The sequence below is a fragment of the Mercenaria mercenaria genome, chromosome 15, assembly GCF_021730395.1.
Source record: "Mercenaria mercenaria strain notata chromosome 15, MADL_Memer_1, whole genome shotgun sequence".
In the NCBI taxonomy this organism is placed as follows: Eukaryota; Metazoa; Mollusca; class Bivalvia; order Venerida; family Veneridae; genus Mercenaria; species Mercenaria mercenaria.
The window spans coordinates 16,510,927-16,536,613 of record NC_069375.1 but is presented as its reverse complement, the minus strand read 5'-3'; the positions used below and the strand labels follow the sequence as shown (position 1 = coordinate 16,536,613).

At 35.3% G+C, this 25,687-nt stretch overlaps 1 protein-coding gene across 1 annotated transcript in view; it reads right to left on the bottom strand.

Annotated features, from left to right (window-relative positions):
* Positions 1 to 10,331: 10,331 nt before the first annotated feature.
* Positions 10,332 to 25,687, bottom strand: part of LOC123545809 (neurogenic locus notch homolog protein 1-like) — a 38,479-nt gene continuing 23,123 nt past the window's right edge. The window contains exons 7-11 of the mRNA XM_045332139.2: positions 24,784 to 24,798; positions 14,430 to 14,599; positions 13,166 to 13,329; positions 12,381 to 12,556; positions 10,332 to 10,568 (exon numbers count right to left, since the gene is read on the bottom strand). Coding sequence (XP_045188074.2) covers positions 10,519 to 10,568; positions 12,381 to 12,556; positions 13,166 to 13,329; positions 14,430 to 14,599; positions 24,784 to 24,798 — 575 coding nt within the window. The 3' untranslated portion in view covers positions 10,332 to 10,518. The remainder of the gene's footprint in view (positions 10,569 to 12,380; positions 12,557 to 13,165; positions 13,330 to 14,429; positions 14,600 to 24,783; positions 24,799 to 25,687) is intronic.

Here is a 25,687-nt window from a genome sequence, read left to right as displayed (position 1 = left end):
ACGCGCAGAACTTTCAAATCTTTGACAAGCTATACATCCGCTGTAATTGTTAAAGGGAAACGCTAATAAATAGAAACAGTACCTAAAATTTTAAATTATGAAAAGCAATTAAAAGATAACTTTGGTTGTTTAAATATAACATTTAGGACGGAATATAATATATGTCTTGATTTAAGTTTTTAACCATACAGTTATTTCATTTTTCCTATTAACTGGTGTCCTACGGGTGTACAGGTTTATGCAGGGAAGGATTATTATTTGTGTCAGTGATGGATCTCTAGTACTATGTCTATAATAAATGACTATGTACAGTGAATAATTGCCTCCAAACTCCAACTGCGCAGAATAAGAAACACGTTCAGTTTTTTAGCCATTAAGAGCAGTTACCATTATTGTAATGAAACGACTTTCAAATATCACATTGGCGGAAATTTTCCAAGAGTTACTATGGTGGCTGATTTCTTCCATTTCGTGTGTTCGTGTCGGCGGGTCGAAATGTCGAAGTAACAAAAACACGAAAGGTCGAAATAATGCTTATTTGTCGTGTGTTCGCCTTTCGACGAGTCAAATACACGAAGTAACGAAACATTGAAGGCGAAATAACGAAATTTCAGAGGCGAACACACTAACTTTTGTATTAATCACTTTTCGTGTCGGCGGGTATTAAAACTTCGTTATTTCGCCTTCAATGTTTCGTTTCTTAGTGTATTCGCCTCGGAAGGCGAAAGGCGAACACACGAAAATTGAGCTGGTTTCGACTTTTCGTTACTTCGACCTGTCGACACGAACACACAAATGTTTCGTATAGGATCAGCCTTAATACACTATAATAATGGGGCGTAAGGTATATATGAATTTTATATCAGAATTGAAATACTTGAAGAGTGACATGTTTTATTGCATATGAAACATTTTCTATCATAAACTGAGAAAAAAAATTGTATAAATGGTAAAACATATTATCTAGGTAGCATTCAAAGTTCAGGTCGGCGTAATGCTATGCCCCGTAAGACTGACAGAAGCTTAACATATGATGATAAAATATCTACAAAATGACATCTTTATGGAATATAAATCATTATCTTTCGTTTCAGGACAAATATTATTTATAAATGGTAAAACACATTATTTAGATAGCATATTCATTTCAGCAGCATATGTGTAATTGTTATGCGCATATGCCTACCGGAAGACGAATATTCTAAAGGACGAAATTGCACATTTGTCATGTATTCGTGTCGGCGGGTCGAAGTAACGAAATGTCGAAAGGTCGAAAACTGGTTATTTTTCCTGTGTTCGCTTTTCGACTTTCGAAGCGAATACACGAAGACACGACAAAAGAAGGGCGACAACACGAAGTTTTGATACCCGCCGACACGAAAAGTGATTAATACAAAAGTTCGTGTATTCGCCTCTGAAATTTCGTTATTTCGCCTTACATGTTTCGTTACTTCGTGTATTTGCCTCGAATGTTGAAAGGTGAACACACGACAAATAACCAGTCTTCGACCTTTCGTGTTTTTTTGCCTTCGACATTTCGACTCGCCGACACAAACACACGAAATGGCAGAAATCAGCCACCATAAGTTGCAGTTCTAGATAAGGTCGTCAGTTCTATTATCACTAAGTAAAGATCACTTATAACATAATAAAGAAGAAGTTTGTATTTTTTTTCAAGTTGATTACTTTGGAGTTGTAATAGCAAGTTGAAGATTATCGTTCTTGTTCGAGATTGTGAGAGCACACATAGTCGGTATCAGTTTCAATATGAGTGCTATATACTCATTGAGTTACGATTGGCAAGTTTGACTTATTTCAGCGATCTACCTACATTCAGTTACTAATAATGAAAGCTTGTAAACACTGTGTGAGTTTCATGAAGATTGCTCGATAACTATGATATCAAGTTATTTACAAACCAAAAAAACGAAAGAGTGATGAAGAGCTGAAGCTGAAAATTGAAGCTCACTACCCTTGGGTAATTCGTGCCAGGTGAATTACAAAATGTATAATCATCAGAATGAATATTTAACGGTTTGAAGAAAAAGAAAAGAAAACACTTTTATTTAAGTTTTTAGCATCATTTTGTACCAATTTTATCAGAATGTTATTATTAACATGAACACAGACGAGAATCGCTTTCAACTTTGATTGAGTCTGACGGAAATGGCGGAGGAATCTATGATTGGAAGTTTTTCTATCCCCTTGGGACTGAACTGTTTTGATATTTACATTCTTGCCTGTCTTGTTGGGCCCCTAAGAGCAAAGGTATTGAGTACATTGTTTTTTTTGGTTCTAAAATTCTGCTTTATATATAAATTTGCAAAAGCATTTTGAGTTTTACATGCAATGTCACACTGTCCTGTGACTTTGGATCATAGTGAGGGTAAGACCGAGTCTAGGTTCGCCTCATAAAACTGGACGAAGCTACCAAGTAGTGATTTTGCCGATGACCGTGAAAAAAAAACGTGATTCTTATCTCGTCGACTTATTGGCTGTATTCCTTTGTTTGTTCGTTTTTACCTCATGTGTTGTTGAGTCTTGTAGCTTAACCCTTACCCTGCTATGTTTCTTAAATGGACTTGTCCATAATTCAATATGGGCAGTACCATTTATTATTCAAAGGGGTGTTCACTGAAAACTTACTGACTGAATAGCGAACAGTGCAGACCATGATTAGCCTGCACGGATGTGCAGGCTAATCTTGGTCTGCACTGGTCGCAAAGGCAGAATAACCTGCCACCAGCAGGCTAAGGGTTAACAAGGTATTTTTGACCTTCTTTCATGTTTCAGTTTTATTTACGAAAAGAAACCGATATTTTGGGTTATACTCAGACTTTACTTGTTATAAACAGGAGGCTAGCACAAGAAAGAATTAATATTGCACAAGCCGTCTAGCATTTCTTCTTCATATAAACGTATATATACTATGGTGGCTGATTTCTGCCATTTCGCGTGTTCGTGTCGGCGAGGCGAAATGTAGCAAGTAACGAAAACACGAAAAGTCGAAATAATGCTTATTTGTCGTGTATTCGCCTTTCGAATTTCGAGGCGAATACACGAAGTAACGAAACATTGAAGGCGAAATTACGAAATTTCAGAGGCGAACACACGAACTTTTGTAATAATCACTTTTCATATCGGCGGGTATTAAAACTTCGTTATTTCGCCTTCAATATTTCGTTATTTCGTGTATTCATCCTCGGAAGGCGAAAGGCGAACACACGAAAATTGAGCTGTTTTCGGCCTTTCGTTACTTCGACCCGCCGGCACGAACACGTGTAGGGTCTGCCGTAGATACACTATGATAATGGCGCAAAATGGGGCAAAATGTATATAAGAATTTAATACCAGAACTGAAATACTTGAAGAGTGACATGTTTTATTGCATATGAAACATTTTCTATCCGATAAATTGAGAAGATTTTTTGTATAAATGGTAAAACACATTATCTAGATAGCATTCAAAGTTCAGGTCGGCGTAAAGATATGCCTCGTAAGACTGACAGAAGCTTAATAAATTAATTAATGTATGTACAAATTTAATACACTATAGTGATAAAATATCTACAAAATGACATCGTTTATGGAATATAAATCATTATCTTTCGTTTTAGAACAAATATTATTTTATAAATGGTAAAACACATTATTTAGATAGCATATTCATTTCAGCAACATGTGTGTAATTGTTATGCGCATGCCTACACGAAAAGACGAAATTGCACATTTGTCATGTGTTTGTGTCGGCGGGTCGAAGTAAAGAAAGGTCGAAAGGTCGAAAACTGCTTCTTTCTCGTATGTTCGACTTTCGAGGCGAATAGACGAAGACACGACAAAAGAAGGGCGGCAACACGACGTTTTGATACCCGCCGACACGAAAAGTGACTAATACAAAAGTTCGCGTGTTCGCCTCTGAAATTTCGTTATTTCGCCTTTAATGTTTCGTTACTTCGTGTATTCGCCTCAAATGTCGAAAGGCGAACACACGAAAAATAAGCAGTTTTCGACCTTTCGTGTTTTCGTTACTTCGACTTTTCGACCCGCCGACACGAACAAATATGCATTTTTTCGACCTTTCGTGTTTTCGTTACTTCGACATTTCGCATCGCCGACACGAACACACGTAATGGCAGAAATCAGCCACCATATATTTTAGATGTAAAGACAAGAGAATAGAATATGACAGAACAGAAATGGCTAGAGATACGATTACGTTATTGTCAAAATGAAATCAAATACTCTGTCAGTTATATTGACATTGTCAACAAATTTACATATTTAGGTGTAGTATTTTCAACAGGAGGATCGTTTTCTGAAGCACCGAATACAATTGCAGGCCAAGCAATGAAAGCTATTTTTCAAATGAACAAATATCTATATAGATTTGTAAGCATATCTTTGTTACATAGACTAGAACTATTTGGTAGACTTATTATCTCAAGTTTGAATTATAGTGGTGAAGTATGGGGCTTTGTGCCGGGTAATGCTATAGAAAGAGTTCATTTGCTATTTGCAAACGTATTTTAGGAGTTAAAAAAGCACGTAAAACGATTTTATATATGGTGGACTTGGCAGAGCTGCTTATCAAACACAACGTCATTACAATATTTTGAAATACTGGATAAAAATTATGCATGCAAGTAGTAATAGATATGTCAATAATGTTTATACTTTACTGAAACATGATTTGGAAACCTGACCAAATAAAACTAACTGGTGCTCTTTAGTTAAATCTCTGTTGTGCTTTTTAGGATTTTATGACGCCTGGCATATGCAAAATGTAGAAAATGTTGATGTGTTTTATCTGTTGTAAAAAAACCAGGTTGAAAGATCATTTTGTACAAAACTGGTCAAGTAGGCTAGAAGATTCTAGCAGACAAATTTCATGTTTTAAATTTCAGCCATACATCAATTTGATCAATATTAAAAAAAAATATTGCGAACTAGCATGTTTAAGAGTATTTTCTTATAGATTGCATGTCTAAACTGGTAGATGGACTAAGCCAAACAGTACACCTATAAATGAAAGAAAATGTTATGCTTGTGGTATGTTAGAAGATGAATTCCACTTCATATTAAAATGCAACGTATATGCTGATTTGTGAAAACGTTTTATTCCGTCTTTTACTGGAGACGACCAAATATGCCAAAATTGATAAAATTGTTAAATACTGACAGAAAAAAAAAATAACACGTAATCTTCGTATATTATGCTTTTCAGCTTAGGAAAAACTCTATGTAATTAGTTCGTACTTAATAACTAGTAGAAACATTAAGTGAAAGTTATATGCACTTTTATAGGTATTTTATAGGTATATGTTATATATGTTATATTATGTTACACGGTAATATGCAAGCGCAGTTTGAATTTTAAAATTACAAATGTATTATCAACATAACAATCTTTCATTTCTGAGATTCATCTGTTGACCTTGTGTTTCGTTTCGGCAAGCTCAGCATAGCATGGACATTAAATATAGGATAATGTACAGCGTTGCAATATATTTTTTATCAATTATTCAAATTGTCTTGCATTTTTTCTTGATGTTTGTATAACAAGCTGTACACGCTTTAAACACAAATTGCACCGATAAAATGATAAATAATTTGTCGTATGTCTATACTGGTATGATTATGGGTATTTATGTATAAATATTTGTAATTCTAATGTTGTAATATTAGAATGTGCTATTTATGTAAAAAAAACTGGATGTTAACAACCTCCTCCGTTTATATGATTGTCTCGCCATTTCCATGTTTGTTAACCTCATGGGCCAGTTGGCCTAAAGGAAAATTTGAAATAAACTTACCAAAACTTATATTTAGTATAAAACTGTTGAACGAACTGTTGTAGTGAAAATAAATTAATGTTGAAACTTAAGTTTGCACTTGCGTTACTCTACAATTGCGTTGCTGCAGCCAACGAACCAGGATAAGATTCTTCAAATGGGTTGTCATGGGTATTGCGAAGTACTTCCGCCAGAAACGACACGCCTGCTAACTGTGAGACCTTTTATTTTTCTCATAATTCTGATATAAATCCAGCTATGCCACATTTAAAAAGACGAAAATCAATAGTTTATTTCAGGTTTTGGTATTACGTCAGAAAAACGAAATTATTATTGGACAAACTTTTATTTTTATTTATGGTACGTGTTCGGAATAATGAGAATGTTATTTTATTTGAAAAGAAATGCCTAACTCATAAATGTAGAAAATAACAAGAGGGCCAAGATGGCCCTAGGTCGCTCACCTAAGAAACACTCCATAACAACGAAAAACATGTTTGACCTAGTGATTTCATGGAAACAAATATTCTGACCAATTTTCATTAAGATTGGACCAAAAAAATGGTCTCTTGCGATAAAACAAGCATTTTCTTAGATATGACCTAGTTTTTGACCCTAGATGACCCATGTTCAAACTCGACCTAGATTTTATCAAGGCAATCATTCTGACCAAAATTCATGAAGATCAACTGAAAATACAGCCTCTATCACATACAGAAGTTTTTTCTTTGATTTGACCAAGTGACCTAGTTTTTGACCTCAGATGACCCATATTCAAATTCGACCTAGATTTCATTAAGGCAATCAACCTGGCCAAATTTCATAAATATCAACTGAAAAAAAACAGTCTCTATCGCATACGCAAGATTTTTCTTTAATTTGACCTAGTGACCTAGTTTTTGACCTCAGATAACCCATATTCAAAACGGACCTAGTTTTCATCAAGGCAATCACTCTGACCAAATTTCATGAAGATCAATTGAAAAATACATCCTCTATTGCATACACAATGTTTTTCTTCGATTTGACCTAGTGACCTAGTTTTTGACCCCAGATGACCCATTTTCGAAATCAGCCTAGATTTTATTAAGGTAATCATTCTGGCTAAATTTCATGAAGATCAGTTGAAAAATACAGCCTCTATTGCATACACAAGGTTTTTACTTGATATGACCTAGTGACCTAGTTTTTGACCCCAGATGACCCATTTTCGAACTCGGCCTAGATTTCATCAAGGTAATCATTCTGACCAAAATTCACAAAGATCAATTGAAAAATACCGCCTCTATCGCATACACAAGGTTTTTCTTTGATTTGACCTAGTGACCTAGTTTTTGACCCCAGATGACCCATTTTCGATCTCGGCCTAGATTTCATCAAGGCAATCATTCTGACCAAAATTCATGAAGATCAACTGAAAAATACAGCCTCTATCGCATACACAAGGTTTTTCTTTGATTTGACCTAGTGACCTAGTTTTTGACCCCAGATGACCTATTTTCGATCTCGGCCTAGATTTCATCAAGGCAATCATTCTGACCAATATTCATGAAGAAGAATTGAAAAATACAGCCTCTATTGCATACACAATGTTTTTCTTCGATTTGACCTAGTGACCTAGTTTTTGACCCCAGATGACCCATTTTCGAAATCAGCCTAGATTTTATCAAGGTAATCATTCTGGCTAAATTTCATGAAGATCAGTTGAAAAATACAGCCTCTATTGCATACACAAGGTTTTTACTTGATATGACCTAGTGACCTAGTTTTTGACCCCAGATGACCCATTTTCGAACTCGGCCTAGATTTCATCAAGGTAATCATTCTGACCAAAATTCACAAAGATCAATTGAAAAATACCGCCTCTATCGCATACACAAGGTTTTTCTTTGATTTGACCTAGTGACCTAGTTTTTGACCCCAGATGACCTATTTTCGATCTCGGCCTAGATTTCATCAAGGCAATCATTCTGACCAATATTCATGAAGAAGAATTGAAAAATACAGCCTCTATCGCATACACAAGGTTTTTCTTTGATTTGACCTAGTGACCTAGTTTTTGATCCAAGATGACCCATTTTCGAACTTGGCTTAGATTTCATCAAGGTAATCATTCTGACCAATATTCATGAAGTTTAATTGAAAAATACCACCTCTATCGCATACACAAGGTTTTTCTTTGATTTGACCTAGTGACCTAGTTTTTGACCCGAGATGACCCATTTTCGAACTCGGTCTAGATTTCATCAAGGTTATCATTCTGACCAATATTCATGAAGATTAAATGAAAAATACAGCCTCTATCGCATACACAAGGTTTTTCTTTGATTTGACCTAGTGACCTAGTTTTTGACCCGAGATGATCCATTTTCGAACTCGGCCTAGATTTCATCAAGGTTATCATTCTGACCAATATTCATGAAGATTAATTGAAAAATACAGCCTCTATCGCATACACAAGCTAAATGTTGACAGACGACGGACGACAGACGACAGACGACAGACGACGGACGACGGACGCCGGACATCGAGCGATCAGAAAAACTCACCTGAGCATTGCTCAGGTGAGCTAAAAATTGGAAAAAGGGGAACTATTAAAAAAAAAAAGAAACGCAAATAAACATTAAGTGTGCATTGTTCAATGTAAAGTTTCTTGATCGGATAGGACGGAATAGAAAAGCCAATTTTTTTTCCTTTATTCAGGAAGTCAGAGGGTGTTTGTAGCAAAGTCAAATTTCACTTGTTTGTTTAAATTCATGATTTAATTCTGTTGTCATATTTTTAAGTATATGTTGTTAAAGCAGTCGTATCAGTACTCCGTAGTCTGTTGTATCATTCTGTACTCTGTGTCCCGTTGTATTTTGTTGTACTCCGTGTTTGTCTAGTCATGTCCAGTCATGTGTCTACTCGTGCATACAGTAAAACTCCTTTGGAAAACAGGTGATGTAGGAACCGTGACCCTGGGGAGGTCGAAGATGAACAACATTAACTCTTGATTAAACTGCTCTAAATATTCCGCTCTCATGGCTTATTTTATAAAAAAAAATATTCTGAAAAGTATAAAAACATTTCGCTACTATCTGATATGAACAAACAAATATTTCTTCTAAATTATGATGACGTGTCCATTTTAAACATGTTAGCCAGATTTATATATAATGACTGTTTTTTTGTGTTTTGTCTTAGATAAACATTTGCACGGCACTCTATGCATCATTCTTTAGAATCATTTGCTACTGAACACAAGTTTCTTTAGTCTGCTACATTTGTACTTTTTGGTAAATCGTCCTTACCATTGGACAACTTACTTTTATTAGTATTTAAGTTTATTCCATGCTAACTGATGAAATACTGAGTTTTATCAGTGAGATATAATCCATATCACTCACTGCATATCACTCACTGTAAGAACCGATCTACTTGTACATTGTGTATAAGTTTTAGATTATTTGCTTAACACAGGATGAAAATTGTGGTCGCACTTTGTTCTTTATAGTATATTTCTCGATTCAATTTAGTTTACTTAATGAGAATTTCATAACGTTATGCAGCAATAAAATAAAATAAAATGGAACTTTATGTTATGTGCTTCTTTCTAACGTCACAACACGTCTGACGTCATGTCTGTTTACGCGCGTCTGTTTCCCGCGCTGAGATTAAAATTTGTTGCAAAATGCACATCTCAACGTAATTAAGCATAAAATAAAAAGAAAATCCGTTTGTTTTGAGTGAATATGGAATATATCACCTCGGTTTAAGAAAATTTTCACATTTTCTCACTTCTCAGTATCCTAAGATATAATATTCCATATTCACTCAGAACCAACAAGTATCCTCTATGTACCATCAATAGACGTATCTGGTAAGCTATTCTATTTAAGCATTTGTTCTTCAAGTTAGTAATAACCGCGGGAGTTGTATTTTGTGAAATCTGTATTTTCACGTTTGCTATTTTTGTATGTTTCATATTCCTGATTTTACTGTTTTATGTTTTTAGGTTTTCTCTGTGTTCTATACGGGCGCTCTGTCCAATAAATGGATACAAACTACAACATGGTCGAGTTCACTAGCATTCCAAATATACCACTACTACGTATGTTTGTTTACACTAGTCCTTGTTGACTACATGTATTTGTTATTATTTATATACGCTGCTGTGGGAATTTGTTTGTGGCTATTTCTGTTGGATCATTGTCCTTGTTATTCTTTCTTCTGGTACCAAAACACGTCCGTCTTGGTCACTATCATGTCTGTAAACGTAAGCCAGTGATAAATGAGCCGCACTATGAGAAAACCAACATAGTGCATTTGCGACCAGCATGAATCCAGACAAGCCTGCGCATCCATCTGTCAGGATCCATACTGTTCGCTTTCAAAGCCTATTGCAATTAGAGAAACCGTGAGCGAACAGCATGGATCCTGACAAGACTGCGCGGATGGGCAGGCTGGTCTGGATCCATGCTGGTCGCAAATGCACTATGTTGGTTTTCTGATGGCGCGGCTCTTTAATGATATCAAGCACAAGCAAGTCTATTTCAAATATGCTAACATTTTATTTTTCAGTACAATATGAAGAAATATTTTCATTTTATGTTGTTACTCATGAGGTTATTCAGCTCCAGGCATTTGTCAGTGCGTATAGACATGCCATTTGCTTATATTGTTTTTTGCATTCTGCATATTTTATATACTCTCTTGATAAATCCTTAAGTAGACTGTTTACATTTTAGTGTTGTATGATGCTGATCATTGCCGTGTCAGCAAATTCAAAGGCAGCTGAAAAATAAACAAGAAAGTACACAAATAAAATATCAGAGGAAGGAGCAATATAAAGTCCCCATCTGTTTAAGGGACGGTATAATGAATATGGAAAAAATATTACTTTAACATGAATAGTTCTATGAACTTTATTATAAGTAAACAAATATTCGTTTTTCACCTATAATGAACGTTTGAATCAAGTGATTTTAATACATTCTTGAGGACAACAAGAGGGCTTAATGGCCGGATCGAACACCTGAGTTTCACATCAGGCTTACACAATCTTTGGAGAGGGTTATACAAGTTAATTATCTTCGATTTTTTTTTTGAAATTTGTCTGTGGGTTACTGGCAAGACATTTTTTGTTGATGTAGGACAACGAACTTCGAATACCACACCATTAAACACCTCACCCTGAGCAACATATAGAATGTTGTAAATAATAACTTTTCAACAAGACTATATTCATATATATTCTTTTGAACAGAGGTTCCCTATGATATATATTGCAATAACATTAAAATCCTCAGTGCATATTGTACACTGATAAAGAAAACATACTTTAAAATATGTTGGCTCCAGTTGTCCCCTTGAGCTAAAGGGGACTTAGTCTTACAAACGACACATTGTTTACTTGACTATCGTTACATGAACTATTCTCAAATGAATTAAATGTGAAAAATGCCTTTTGAGCTAGAGACATGGCCCTTGCATGGAACATACGGTCTTGTTATGGTCCACTTTTGTGTTTGCTTAGTTTCAAAGTATAGGCCAGACACGTTAAAAACTGCGATTTTTATACTTTAAGAACAAAAGCTGTTCGAAGAATATCGTGCTCGTATATTTGAAAATGTTTAGAAAAGTAAACATGATTATTTTCTAGTCGGAAGGGGTTAGGGTAATGTGTGATATAGGGAAGACTTCTAGGAAATAATGTGGAGAAACAGTAATTCTAAAGAGGAATATCAGGAAAACTATGGATTTAACAATTCCTGTACAGAGTCACCATTTCAATATTTCTGCTAAATCAGTTTAAAGTCTGACCAATGCTTCAGAAGAGGAGGCTTTTTGAAGGTTTTAAAGAGCTGAAAATTTTGAGATTTACCTAATAAATCTATATACAGATATATATCAGTCAGAATCCTTATATTCTCTACATATACATATACACATATAAGGACAGCCTAACAAGGACGCCAATTTATCCTCTACCAGTGCAGTTACAGAATGCTCTGACAAGACAAAGCGTCAAGAACAAGAGAGAGGGAGAAGGGTTGATAACTCAGCTCTTTTGGATGGAGCCTTGTTCTTTAATGTACCCGGTTTAGAGCACTCGTACTCACAAGTCCTTCATTTCTATAAAGTCCCAGTTCATCTCTGTTAGTTGGATGGAAGAAACTCAAGATCATCTAAGAAACCCCGGATCTCTGGATTTACAGTTAAATGTGCTACCATTCGATCTCCGGAAAAAAAGATAATCTGCTTAATAACTTATCATGGGCGAAGTTTGTCTCTTGTAAATATGACGTTTTTTATGAGGTTTTTGCTCATTGACATATAGCTGTTCTCTAGCCATCTTGCGATACAGTATGTTTACTAGCAGAAGTATGAGTGTATAAGACATTGCAATGCGGTGAGAAATGAATGAATGGATCAATCAACTTGAATAGTGCAGCATTATCCTCTTTATGGAACACCTCTCTGTTCAGAACATTTTAAAAACAAAGGAACCTAGTCATTAAACAAGAGGTAATAATTTTGAAAGATATTAACAGCGCTAACTATTTATAAATATAAAATTTAAGAAAGGCAAAGAAAAGTACGAACATCTATTTCCCGTACTGTGTGCTGTTGTCCCGACACTGTACCAGATATACGGATTATTTCCAAAATTATCGTAATAACAACAGCAACCATTTCTGTCTACCGTGAGGAAGTGGGTTATATCAGCATATTTGCAACTTCCGACCTCGTGTTGTATGATGAAATTTCTTTCCTGAAATCTTTAAACATAAAATATTCAAAAACTAATTTGTTCCTAAGGAATGCTGTTTCACATGTCGGCTCTTCTATTCAGGACTGAAATAAGCTCATATTGTAGGCGGGAGAGAGGGGTCTCTGTGGCTAATTGGTTAAGGTCGTTGAATTCGAATCATTAATGTCTCACTGTTATTGGTTCAAAGCCTGGCATACGGAAAGGTAGTCCCGCACAGGTGTAACTCCATGTCTGAAATAATACACAGCGGGACATCTTGGGTCTTCCTCTACCAGAAAAGTTGGAGGGTCGCTACGTGGCCCTGTCTGACTCCCAATCTCAATCACTTAAAGAATCAAAGGTAACGAAATAACATGATTAGCAACAGCTAAAACTGAATTTCCTTTTTAAAGAAGTTAAGTTAATTTGTATCTTTGATCATAATTTAAAGCGTTATTATATCATGTATTTCAGAAGTTTTTTTTTTAAACAAAACTACATTTTCAAACTTCCCTTATTTCAAACAGCGGGATTTTCATTTCATAACATTCACATGGTACAAATTGCTAAACTTTAACCGGAAGTGAAAACTCGGAAAAAATTATAAACGATAAAACTCTTGACCGAGTATATTTACCCAGGATCAATGCCAAAAAGGATCCAGCCACTTGCATCAGTTATGTCTTCATAACTGCTGATAATTATCCTTGAGCGTGTAAACCAGTTGATCATATTGCTTTCTTCGCCATTGAACAACACGTAGGCCACTTCCTTCTCATTCTTGTACAATGAATAGCGAACCTGTATAAGTGTAATGACAAAGTACGAAAAGGCACTACTTTCCGAATGTGGGTATAATCGGCACTTTGTCCTTATGTGTGCGTATCTTTGAGAACGGCTGCATGAAAATAACCTGGCTGTGTAAGAAATGACAAAGCATGAAAATGCACCACTTTCTTAATGTGGGTATAATCAGCACGTTACACTTCTTTCCTAATATGGGTATAGTCAGCCAGCAATTTCTACAGACTGGCTCTCGTTCTAGCTGCCTAGCACATGTAAATGTAAATTTAAACGGGGAAAATTGAAAATTAATACAATTATAATTATTTACATTCGTAGTGACAGAGGTAAAATAACAAACATAAAGTTACATTTCTTCTGATGTATCCTTACTCATTTGACTTTATCGGAATGACTTATTTTATGATCTGATATTATAACGTTGCCTTTCACGAAGACTTTGAAAAATCCACAAAGGTCATAATATACTGGTCAGACTGACTTTCTTTAATGAATCAAACATTAATATTCATGTAGAAACTTCAAATGGGTTGAATTTAATTCATGATTTTAATTAAAAGACTTAAATCGTGGAAAATATGATGTGAGAGGTGCGGGTCAGCAATACTAGTTTATGCTTTAATGTCAATATAAATTTATTTTCAGAGATGTAATCATTACAAATACTCTGTTCTTGTACCTAAAAACGTTCCCAACGGATTTCATTGGGGATATGCAGAATAAGTTTGGGCGTCAGAATTGGCAATGTTTCCGTTATTTAAGTACATAAAATTGTGTGACGAGCTGAGAACGCGACTGTTGAAATTATCATTTTTGCTCTATGAGGAAGGATCCAAAATCAATCAACCTACAAGGTAGGCCCGGTCTTGATCCTAAACTGATCCTGTAAATTTCTAGGGCTATGTATTATCATTATCCTCAGATCTGAATAATTTATCTGCAGAGGAAATCTGTCTCAGTCCCCTTGTCATCAGTTAAATTTTGTACACACCACTGCATACGCAAACTGGTCAAAACACAAATTGTTGTGTCAATAAATATTTCATGAAAAATAGTCATCACTGACTTATTTTGGCTTTCATGATAGAGGATCAAACCTGTTTGACATTCAACGTGTTCCAGTTGTTGACAGAAGGGTTTCTGTAATGTTTAGAGCACCCTGAAGACTGGCTAGTGGATATGCAACTTTGATCACTTGTTGTTCCGGATCCACCATTAACCCACGCATTGACGGTATTTTGGCCGTTTCCGGTCTGAACACGAAAAACTGAAACAATCAATCAACATGTCACACAGACGAACTGATGTTAATCTAATAATAAAAATCTCCATAGCGTGTAAAATTCCAGTAAATAGATGATATTTGTTTGTTTTGAGTGAATATGGAATATATCTCACTGAGAAGTGAGAAATTTTAAAATATTTTCACGAGCGCTAACTAATGAAATACTGTATTCTATCAGTTAAATATTTTCATATCTCATCACTCATACTGTGAAAATATGAAATCTATATTTTCACACTGTGAGAGATATAGCTCCGCCCCCTCATACATTGTGTATGAATTTTAAATTATTTGCTTAAAACAGGATTAAAATTGTAGTTGCACTTTGTTCTTTATAGTATATTTCTCGATTCAAATTATTTAACTTAATGAGAATTTCATAACGTTATGCAGCAAAAAATAAAATAAAATGGAACTTTATGTTGTGTGCGTCTTTATAACGTCACAACACGTCTGACGTCATGTCTGTTTACGCGCGTCTGTTTCCCGCGCTGAGATTAAAAGTTCTTGCAAAATGCACATCTCAACGTAATTGAGCATAAAATAAAAAGAAAATGTGTTTTGAGTGAATATGGAATATATTACCGGTCACCTTGGCCCAGTGGTTAAGGCGTCCGCCTCGGGATCGGGAGGTCGAAGGTTCGAGCCCCATGGGGAGCGTTCGACCGGGGGATGTTTGTCATGGGACTCGTTCCGAAAAGGCCGGATCGTGAGCCGCGAGCTAGTTAAATGAATGGTTACCGACTTCTATCCGCCTGGCGCCTGGCATAGTGGTAGGAGTTGGGAGGTAATTGGTACGCACAATAAAGGTGTCTCATAAGCCAAATTGGCTGGCCCTTTCAATAGGGGTGACACTATAATAAACAAGACCTTTACCTTTAGAAATCTACCTTATATCTCACCTCGAAATGAGAAAATTTTCACATTTTCACTAGCGCTACGCGCTCGTGAAAATATTTAAAATTTTCTCACTTCTCAGTGAGATATATTCCATATTCACTCAAAACAAACAAATATCCTCTATATATTAATTACCAACCTTTCATTCTTTTGACCTTTAAGCTCCACGAAATTTGCACCTGAGGTGTTAAGTCATTATATTATTAACGCATGCGTATATTTTGCTTCCATCACTAATAGTAGTGCGGATACGTATCTATAGGTATCGCACAGTATTATGTCGTTTCTTATGAAAACCAAAGCATTGTAAATACTGGAGGACGGATTGTCAGAAATGTATTGACTCTGTCAGGTCCGAGATCAGCAATGTCCCTTTTCTGTTGGGACTGTTAAACTAGTAAATGTCTTGTTCCTTGTTGTTTTTACAACAGTGTAACCATTTCCTTACCAAATTTCTATGTTCATCGTGAATTTAATGACTAAATATGAACAATGCAGACAATCATGATTAGACTGCACAGATGCGCATTTAGACACATACACATAAATACCGTAACCGCTCGGCCAATGAGAAATGACTGACGGCATCGTAAACGTATTGTCTGCTAGTATTTACCTATTCTTCGCCAATATTTTCAGTGATTTTCGTTAGTTCACGCAATATTTGTATCCTGGAAATGTCTTATTACTGAAACAACCTATAAAAAAAACAATGACTCGATGGCGCGGTGGTAAGGTGTTTCACTTCAATATACTTTGCCATGAGTTCAAAAACACCTCATACCGTTTCAAATTTCAATGTAATTTTATGCTATCAGTATTGCTTTTATTCTTACAATATTTACATATTAAACGTATTTCACAAATTCTGACTGTTATTGGAGAGGTCTAGACCTCTCGATAGTGTTGGCTTTCAAACTAGGATTTCACTTTCTAGCACATATTACGATGAACCAGTCTAAAATGGCCCAATGCGCTTGCGCACAAGTAAGTTTTGAAATCCTCTAAGACGAAAATAATTGTTCGTTTTGAATAACGAAATAATTTATAGTGTAATACTATTGTTGCAAATGTTGGAAGAAGTTCAGTTCTTAATAGCAAAATATATAGATATATAATTACTATTCTTTGTTCGCAGTATTCAAAGATATGCATATGCACTGAATCACGTTAAAATATATTTCGTTCAATTAAATAGATTTATTGTTTAACTGGCGGTTCGTCTGCCCCGTCCGTTTTGGCCACGGAAGATCTGCCGGAATAAGAATAGCTCTTCCGAGATGTTCGATTGTGCGTCTTTTGTTTTTAGAAGATCATCTGTGTCTTCCACTTGATAATCGAAAGAGGTAGCAGAGATGTTAATCACGTGATCAAAACAAGGCAGCAATTCGACAGATAAAACTTACAAACTTAATAATAAACTAGAACAAATAAAAGGATAAAATGGTTTTTTTTGTTGTTGTTGTTTTCTCTCTTTTTTTCTCTTTCAAATAGCACAGTAACAATAAAAATCTCTGAAAAAATACATGTAAAAAGAATGATATGTTTTTTCACTTCTGGTAGACATCGGTTCGATTGGGATTTTTTTCCAAGCTTTTCTAAAGCATCTCGGAAGCTATTCTCTTGGGCAAAAACGAACGGGGCAGTTGACAAACAAGCTTGTGAGGTTCTCTCAAAGATGGTAAGATGCCAATATGGCAGCTTTCACCAGGACCAAGTTCGGACTTGGAGCCAAAGACTAAGTGAACAATAATCACAGTGGTACCTTTTGAACATTTTTAAATGAAATTCAGTAACTAGGAAATACTTCGGTCTGCAGTCGGATTGGCGGAGGTTGATCATAATCTGAAGACGACTTATTGATTTTGAGATCATTAGGTCGTGGTTACACTGACCTGGACCAGGGAAACTGTTTCCAAGACAGCTTCGGTCTAGGATCTCTAAACTTGATACGAAGGCTGGCCATCACCAACAGAATGATGACCTCTAATAGGTCACAGTGTTCTGCATCATGGAAACTATTTTTGTATACAGCACAACATATCATATAACCAGAGACCTAGATAACAATTGTTATCCATGTCCCTGATATAACTTTTAAAGGAACAAAACTGTATTTCTCCTAGGTTTCTTTTCTTTTTTAAAGAAGCCTACTTGTTTCTTGTAATATTGCTTTTCTTGAAACGCTGGTGACAAGTACTTTGTTTTTTATCTGAGAAATTATAAAGATTTTTATTCATTTTGTTCTTACAACGGTTATCTAGACTACAATTGTATTTCTTTAAAGAAATAGGCCATCAAGTTGAATCAGATAAGTGTGGCAATTTTTCTACTTTTAAATTTTTCAGATAAACTTTGGTCAGATGCAAGACTTGAACCAACAGGTATACGTTTTGTCCGCACAGCTACTTCACGGTGCATAATCACGTGACTTGTGAAGTTTCAACTGGGGTAACACACAAAGCAGAAATTGTAAACAAAACGGTGTTATTTGAAGGTAAAGTTTTTAAAGATATATTTTTGTAAAATGAAAACTAGCTGGTGCAAGTCATTATATAAATGCGTACCTCCGGTGATATAGCATATTTCCGTGTCTGCTTTAGTTTTGCTGGTAACCTTGACAAACCCAATGCTTCCAAAGCAAGCGTATTTTCAAATGGCTTGTAAACCAAACCCAAGCGACTGTTCCTTGATGAACGACCAGTAATTTGTCACCGCTTCGTTTTCTTTGACATCTAAGATCATTTCGGTAGGATTTCTCTCAAAAAATTGGCATATTTCTGGGTAGATCGCCGAACTCGAAAAATGTCCGTTCTAAATTCCAAAAGCTCTCACAGAAAGCACTATTTAAAATCGCGATTTTCTCGTTCCTCTCGTTGAATGCAATGCCGCAATTAACGCAGGTTACGTTATTCCCTACCAACGCAATACTTTGTAAAGTTTACTGCGTGCACAATCATGTGACTTGTGACGTTTCAACTGGGGTATCACGCCAAGTAGAATTCGTAAGTAAAACGGTGTTTTTGAAGGTAAAGTTTTTTAAGATATATTTTGTAAAATACTCTAAAATATTCCAAAAGCTCTCACAGAATGAACTTTTTTGAACTGCGATTTTCTCGTTCCTCTCGTTGAATGCAATGCCGCAATTAACACAGATTGCGTTTTTCCCTACCAACGCAATACTTTGTGAAGTTTACTGCACGTGGATAGTGATATTTTCAAGAAAATTAGGGTATAGTCAAAAACATGCTATCACAGCCAGTTGCTTTGGACCAATGCTGTCACATCAAGCACAAACCTTTGGCTGACAGGTTAATCAATTTCTACTCTTAATTTTGCCAAGAAAGCAAAATGATTCTTATTTGACATATAGGCCTTTCCCAATTGGATTTCACATGAATTTAGTTGTATCTAGACAAAACTTGAATAATCAAAATCTATGCTCTCACAGCTTTGATTTAAAAGTCAATGCTGTCGCAACAAGCTTAAAACGTTGACACACATTTTAACCACTTTTCAAATTAAGATCAAAGGTAAATGATTTTTATTTTATTTGGCAAACATTCCTCTCTCGATTCGATTTCACCTTTCTTATTGAATTTTATTTTAGGAAAGAACTCGGGTAAAACAAGATTTAGCTCTCATAGCTTATAATTAAATGATCAATGCTCTCACAAATAGCCAGAGTATTAAATGAGCGATTTTGCAATTCTGATCTCGAAATATCAGACCACTGTAATGTCTCAGCATTTTTTCCATCGAGACACAACCGGTCCATATACTTTCGTCACTTAAACCTAAGATTTTTAGCGAGCGTTTTATTGTCGCTATATGCATGATTTCAACAAATACACAAATATGTATCGTCAATAATTTATAACCTTTCACCATTACAAAATATTCGCGACTGTTTTACTGTTTTTCTTTTACCCTTATGCTATATGATAGCATTAAGGCTTCTTAATAGTGCATTAAATAGAATATTATTGATCCATCAAATGCTGAGTAAACGGTCACCAAACATAACTTTCCAAATTTATCATTCAGTCCGCATTAATTTTCAAAACTGACAAAATTACTGACATGCCCCCTTTTACATCCATCTGTATTCAAATTAAAGAAATGTATTTGTCTTTGATCTTGCATAAAATGCCGCCGCATCCGCGTGACATAATTATGTCCATTTACATAGTTGCCCAGTGTGTGTACTGAATGTTTATTACTCCATATCAAGACGTGAAGTTTTTTTACAATGATCAAATATTGGAACATATAAAGGATTCAAGGACAGAGGTGGTTTATTTGTTTTTTTACCTCTTCTTTTTAATCTTGATTAATTAGAACTCATCAGCATCAAGTCCAGGTTGCTTTTTTCCAGTGTAACCCTTAAAAAGGTCAAATCTATGCTCGAAATGAAGTAACATTTATGTTTATTACACATTAGGTATATAGATTTGGATATTCACCGAAATCGTCATTCTGTATATCTATTTGTTTCATTTTATCACCGCACTAAAAACAAATGAAGCTCCGTGCGTCAGTTAGGGATGAAACGTCTAAAGAACGCAACGTAAACGTTGACGAGAAGGCAAGTATGTCTAACGTCATCTTATTCAAAGAAAGAGCACTACAAGACAAACTCCATTTTTTCAACGTTTCAACAATTTATTTTTCTTCTTCAAAGGAAGTCAACAAATGTGAAACATATGACTTGTCACACATTTAATGTATAGGGAGTGTGAAACCGTTTATTATATCACCAGCTGTTTTGTGCATCACGATTTTGTTAATGTTCGATCACATGAAAATATGGCGTCATCATAAACACTCGACACCAATGTAAGCAACGTTGAGAGAGATATTCACCTAACCCCAGACTCTAAGTCACGCATTAAGTGAATATCTCTTGATATCTATTTAGGGTCATGTGATCGAACATGGCTATTACACTCCCTATACGGAAAATATGTGACAAAGTACAATATTAACGCATTAAATAGAGTATGCCATGTAATTTTGGATACCTATAGACGACCGTTACACAACTTTCAGACGTAAGGTAAGCACCTTCTTCATGGGTCATAAATAATGTAACACTAAGAATAAAAATAAAGAATAAGTTTATGTTGCAATCAAGGGTAATATAAAAGGACATGAAAACATACAAATATAGAAGGCCTAATAAATAAATAAAGATAGTAAAACAAATAAAACTTTATTCGTTTTGGTATTAACACAGACAACATACCTGAAATTCTATCACCGGAGGCATCTTGCTTCTAAATACGGACGTAACTGTATTTGGGTCTAATGTTTGATAATACGCGAACATTTAACCTAGCAAACCGCTTCAGATTTCAAAATACGTCAACATTAAGCTTCGCGAAAATATATGATCATCCAAGACATAAGATGACTAGAAACATGCTTCTTTCACACTTTCGCTCTCGCTACAAGCCAAACCAGCAACAACAGTTTTTAAGCTCTTTTTAAAAAAAATAAAGAATTCTGGCCGTTTCAAATAGTATTTTTGGAAATCATATGGCGATCAAAAACAAATATAGTTCACATGTTATTAAATTTAGGGTAACTGGCTTTCAATACGCTTTACTGTACATTTTGACCGTTCTTCAGCAAAACTCTGAGCATGAGTATATCTAGTTTATTTATTCTACTAAACGCCCGTTTACAACAGTATTTTCTGTTATATAATGCGGGCAGTTCACCTAACCATCGTTACTTGGAAAGACCAGTACTAGACTTCAAAGTCCTTAAGCATCTAACTACTTCCTCACCAGAAGAGCAGTAGTCGGAAACAGGGCTCTAACCCATGACCCGCCATCAGTGAAAGTTGTCAGAGACAACAAGTCTGCAAAACGGACCACGACCGAATACATCTAGAGAGTGCTGATCTACATATCGAGGGGTGAAAGCGAAAAGGTTCTAGCTGCTTCTTTATTTAATATCACTTTGAACATTTTTCGCTTTCACCTCTCGATATGCAAAAAGAAGCCAGAGATCCCATTCTAATAATTATTATTGCGGATTAGTATCGCCGTTGTTGGGGATCCTAGTATTGAACTTCAATTCAATTACCTCGCCTATTCACATTACTATACCCTAACAAACAAAGTTTGAGAGGGTACATTGGCGTCACCGTGGTGTGTGTCTGTCCTGTAAATTCGTGTCTGAAGTATTATGGGTTAGTATCCCCCAAGACCGATGTATATGACTGTCAAAGTACGCCCCACATATTTGATCTGAACAGATCCATTTCTTAGATGGATGGATGGATGGATGGATGGATTTCTGCATAAAATGTATAAAACATGGCATCACAATACATTATCCATGAAAACAGAAACAAACATGTGATAATGATCGTGTCAACTACATTACATACAAATATATTTTCATTTTTTATTTGCAGATTCAAGAAATGGCCGACCCATTCATATGTACCATATGTGCAAAGACTTTTAAACACAAGAGAAATTTAAGAACGCACGAAAAGAGTCACAGTGGGACCTTCCCATTTTTCTGTTGTGGAAAACGATTTTCTTCTAAACGAGATATGGACAGACACAGGTAATTGTTAGCATTCAAGAAAGTTTAACAAATAAATTTGATACTAAAACATGATTGTGTTCGTTCACATTTTAAATAAAAGTTTCCAGTTCTATATATTCTTCACCAGTAATTTTGCTTTATCCTCTTGGCAAAATTAATAGTATTACTAAAAGAGAGTATTTTACAAAATATATCTTAAAAAACTTTACCTTCAAAAACACCGTTTTAATTACGAATTCTACTTGGCGTGATACCCCAGTTGAAACGTCACAAGTCACATGATTGTGCACGCAGTAAACTTTACAAAGTATTGCGTTGGTAGGGAATAACGTAACCTGCGTTAATTGCGGCATTGCATTCAACGAGAGGAACGAGAAAATCGCGATTTTAAATAGTGCTTTCTGTGAGAGCTTTTGGACTTTAGAACGGACATTTTTCGAGTTCGGCGATCTATCCAGAAATACGCCATTTGTTTTGAGCGAAAATCCTACCAAAATGATCTTAGATATCAAATAGAACGTAGCGGTTATAACTAGTTGGTCGTTTATCAAGGAACAGTCTCTTCGGTTTGGTTTTCAAGTCATTTGAAATTATGCTTGCTTTGGAAGCATTGCGGTTTGTCCAGGTTACCAGCAAAACTAAAGCAGACACGGACATATATTTTATCACCGGAGGTACACATTGATATAAGGACTTGCGACAGATACGTGTCAGTTTACAAAAAGATATCTTTAAAAATTTACCTTCACAAACACCGATTTGTTAACGAATTCTGCTTGGCGTGATATCCCAGTTGAAATGTCACAAGTCACGTGATTGTGTACTGTGACGACGTCAAACATGTGATGAATGATAATAATTTCAGACTGTATTAAAATTGTGGCAATTATTGCTGAAGATCGCATGTAATACAGTGGACTGCCGTTCACCTATTAAGAAAAACTTGGAATTTCCGATGAATCTAACCTACTCTTTAGTTTGCTTTTAAAACTTGACAATAATTATGCTTCTCGCATGTTGTGATGGAGTTCATTCAACAATTTCAGGTAACGATTGTAATGTTGATAAGCGTAAATTTCTAAAAGTCGGGAAACATTGATAAAGCAATTATTATTGCGAATGTTGCATGAATTACTTTCAAGTATTAAGGTATTGGACCCCTAACAGTAATGTTTAAAATATGGCATTTGCTTGGTATATTCTTAAAGTCGACCATGTTTCGTACTGTGTTGCACATTTCAAACAACTTTTACCGTGCCATTTTTTGTGTGTAAATTTTGTATAATTTATGGTATTTCATCAAGCTCAAGTAGAGACAAATTTCAATGTGATGGCCACTATCTAAAACGTTTGCAGAGAATTCATTACAACATTAATTTTGATAAAAGACACATCAAACTATTGTTAAATAATTATAAAACACAAAATAAAACTGTAAATATTATTTTTTCTAGGATGCCTCAAGTAAACAGATTTAATGTGACAGAATTCTAACTCCAACATTAAGAAATTAAGGTCGAATCCTGTGGGTCTGTTTTGAATTTTGCTCACTTCATTCAAAAATAACCGTGGGCAGAAGTAAATCCTACCTGCATTTCTTCCAGAATATGAAATCTAAAGAATGAAGGCGAAATAGATACCTTTTACCGCATGTAACTCAGTATTTTTAAAGATGTCTAATTCTACCCCTCCTGATTCAGAGGTAAATTCACTGTGAACAGCAAGAAATTGCTTATTAAATGAAAATTTTCCACTTTTGTACAATACATCCATAATAAAAAACTTACTAGAAAAAAGCAAAATATGGAGAAAAAAAAGTCTGGTCCCAGTGGGGCTTGAACCTACGCACCCCAACCCCTTGAAAATTGTAGCCAAAGTGGTTTATGGTAGGAATTAAATACTCTTCAAAAAGGAGGTACTCTATTACGGGTCCAATACCTTAAGGTTTCGAAGTCCGAAGTAGGCCTTGAGAAACAAAAATCAAACAACACCAAATCATAGAAAGAAAGAGTTGTTTGACATGAAAATTGAACAGCATGTAAAACATGTATATTACTTTACGAAACAATTGTCAGTATACTGATATAAACATTGAATTCCGGAAAAGGACTGCCTAAAGGAGCTCCACTTCCGGACAGTTAAACGCCTTTAAAAACTCACCATTTTCAAAGAACAGTTACACATGTTCATTTTGATGCATTTGCAATAGCGTGCGAGTGGTGAAATTTCGCATAACAAGGTGGAACACAGTTTTCAGCAATTGTTTATCTTTATTTCTTTACAAATGGTATTCATTTTCAAAGGAAGACAACTTTTTCCGATTGTTTTTAAGTACAAATGGCATTCATTTTCAAAGGGAGACAACTTTTCCGATTATTTAAAGTTAAGTAACGTATAGAAGAAATAAAAGAAGAACCAGCACTGAACCTCGTGAAGCACCCGAAAGTATTGTTTTACGTCGATTCTGCACGTTCGGATCGAATGTTTTCTACAATGTAGAATTTGATTAACCTTTGATTTTTCAAAACTTCAGCATATACTCAGCTAAGACTGAAACTATTTTGTTAATATGGAGTCAGATTTTACATTTATACTCGTCTTTTCACATGACATTTGTGAAGTGGCTGACGTTTTAAACAACTTTTACACAGATCTTGAATCAGAAATCATTCATCTCGGTATAACAAAAGACTTACCAGTCTCCGAAAGGTCTGAAAAAGAGACATAAAGATTAAAATCTTCTGTAACAATACACATAAAAGTCATCTGATAGCAAAACCTTCTCACACCTGTAACTTAAAATATGAAATATCAAATATGAGTATTTGAATAAACGAAGTATCATATGAGATGAGTTCTTTCAAATAAAGAAATTGCCGACATCCTACAAAATAGATGATCTATAGTTCGCAGCGGACATAAATGTGAAAAGTGATAAAGCAAAAAAAAAAAAAAAAAAGAGAGCAACTGTAAAATAAGAGCATCTGTAGAAGCAGACAACGAGCTCGAGTCTTTGGAATCTCACGACAATTGAAAAGTGTTAAGCGGAATATATGGAGAAATCTAACATTTCATTTCAATTTGTAGAAAATCCACAGAAGAGCTAAGTTCACAAACAATTTTATTCATAAAAACACTTGTGCCACATTTACGGATCCTATTACAATTGATGAGCGTGATGCTCGGGATAACTGTTTTGATGTCTGCATCAAATACATAAATCAATTTCCGAATAAGAGGAGTTTAAACTAACGTACTGGCGCAAAACCGCACTGTTTTATCCCAACCAAGATCCTATATTACAAGGCAGTATGAACTGATGTTGATGAATTAAATAAAACAGGGAAATAAAAGAACACGATTGGGCACACACTTGGGACGGTCAGCGGTCAAACACCACTGGGGAGCTTAAACCGGTTTTGAAAATTCCATTTACATCACAATATGAATACATCTGTAAATGTTTCAAAATTGTATTCTGATACTTGTTACATATGTAAATATTGTCGACCCGGGGCCAAAGTGTATGGACGTTAGCTTGCATTTCTGCTACCGTCCATGAACAGGAACAATTAAACCGATCCTGCAATATTGTCATTT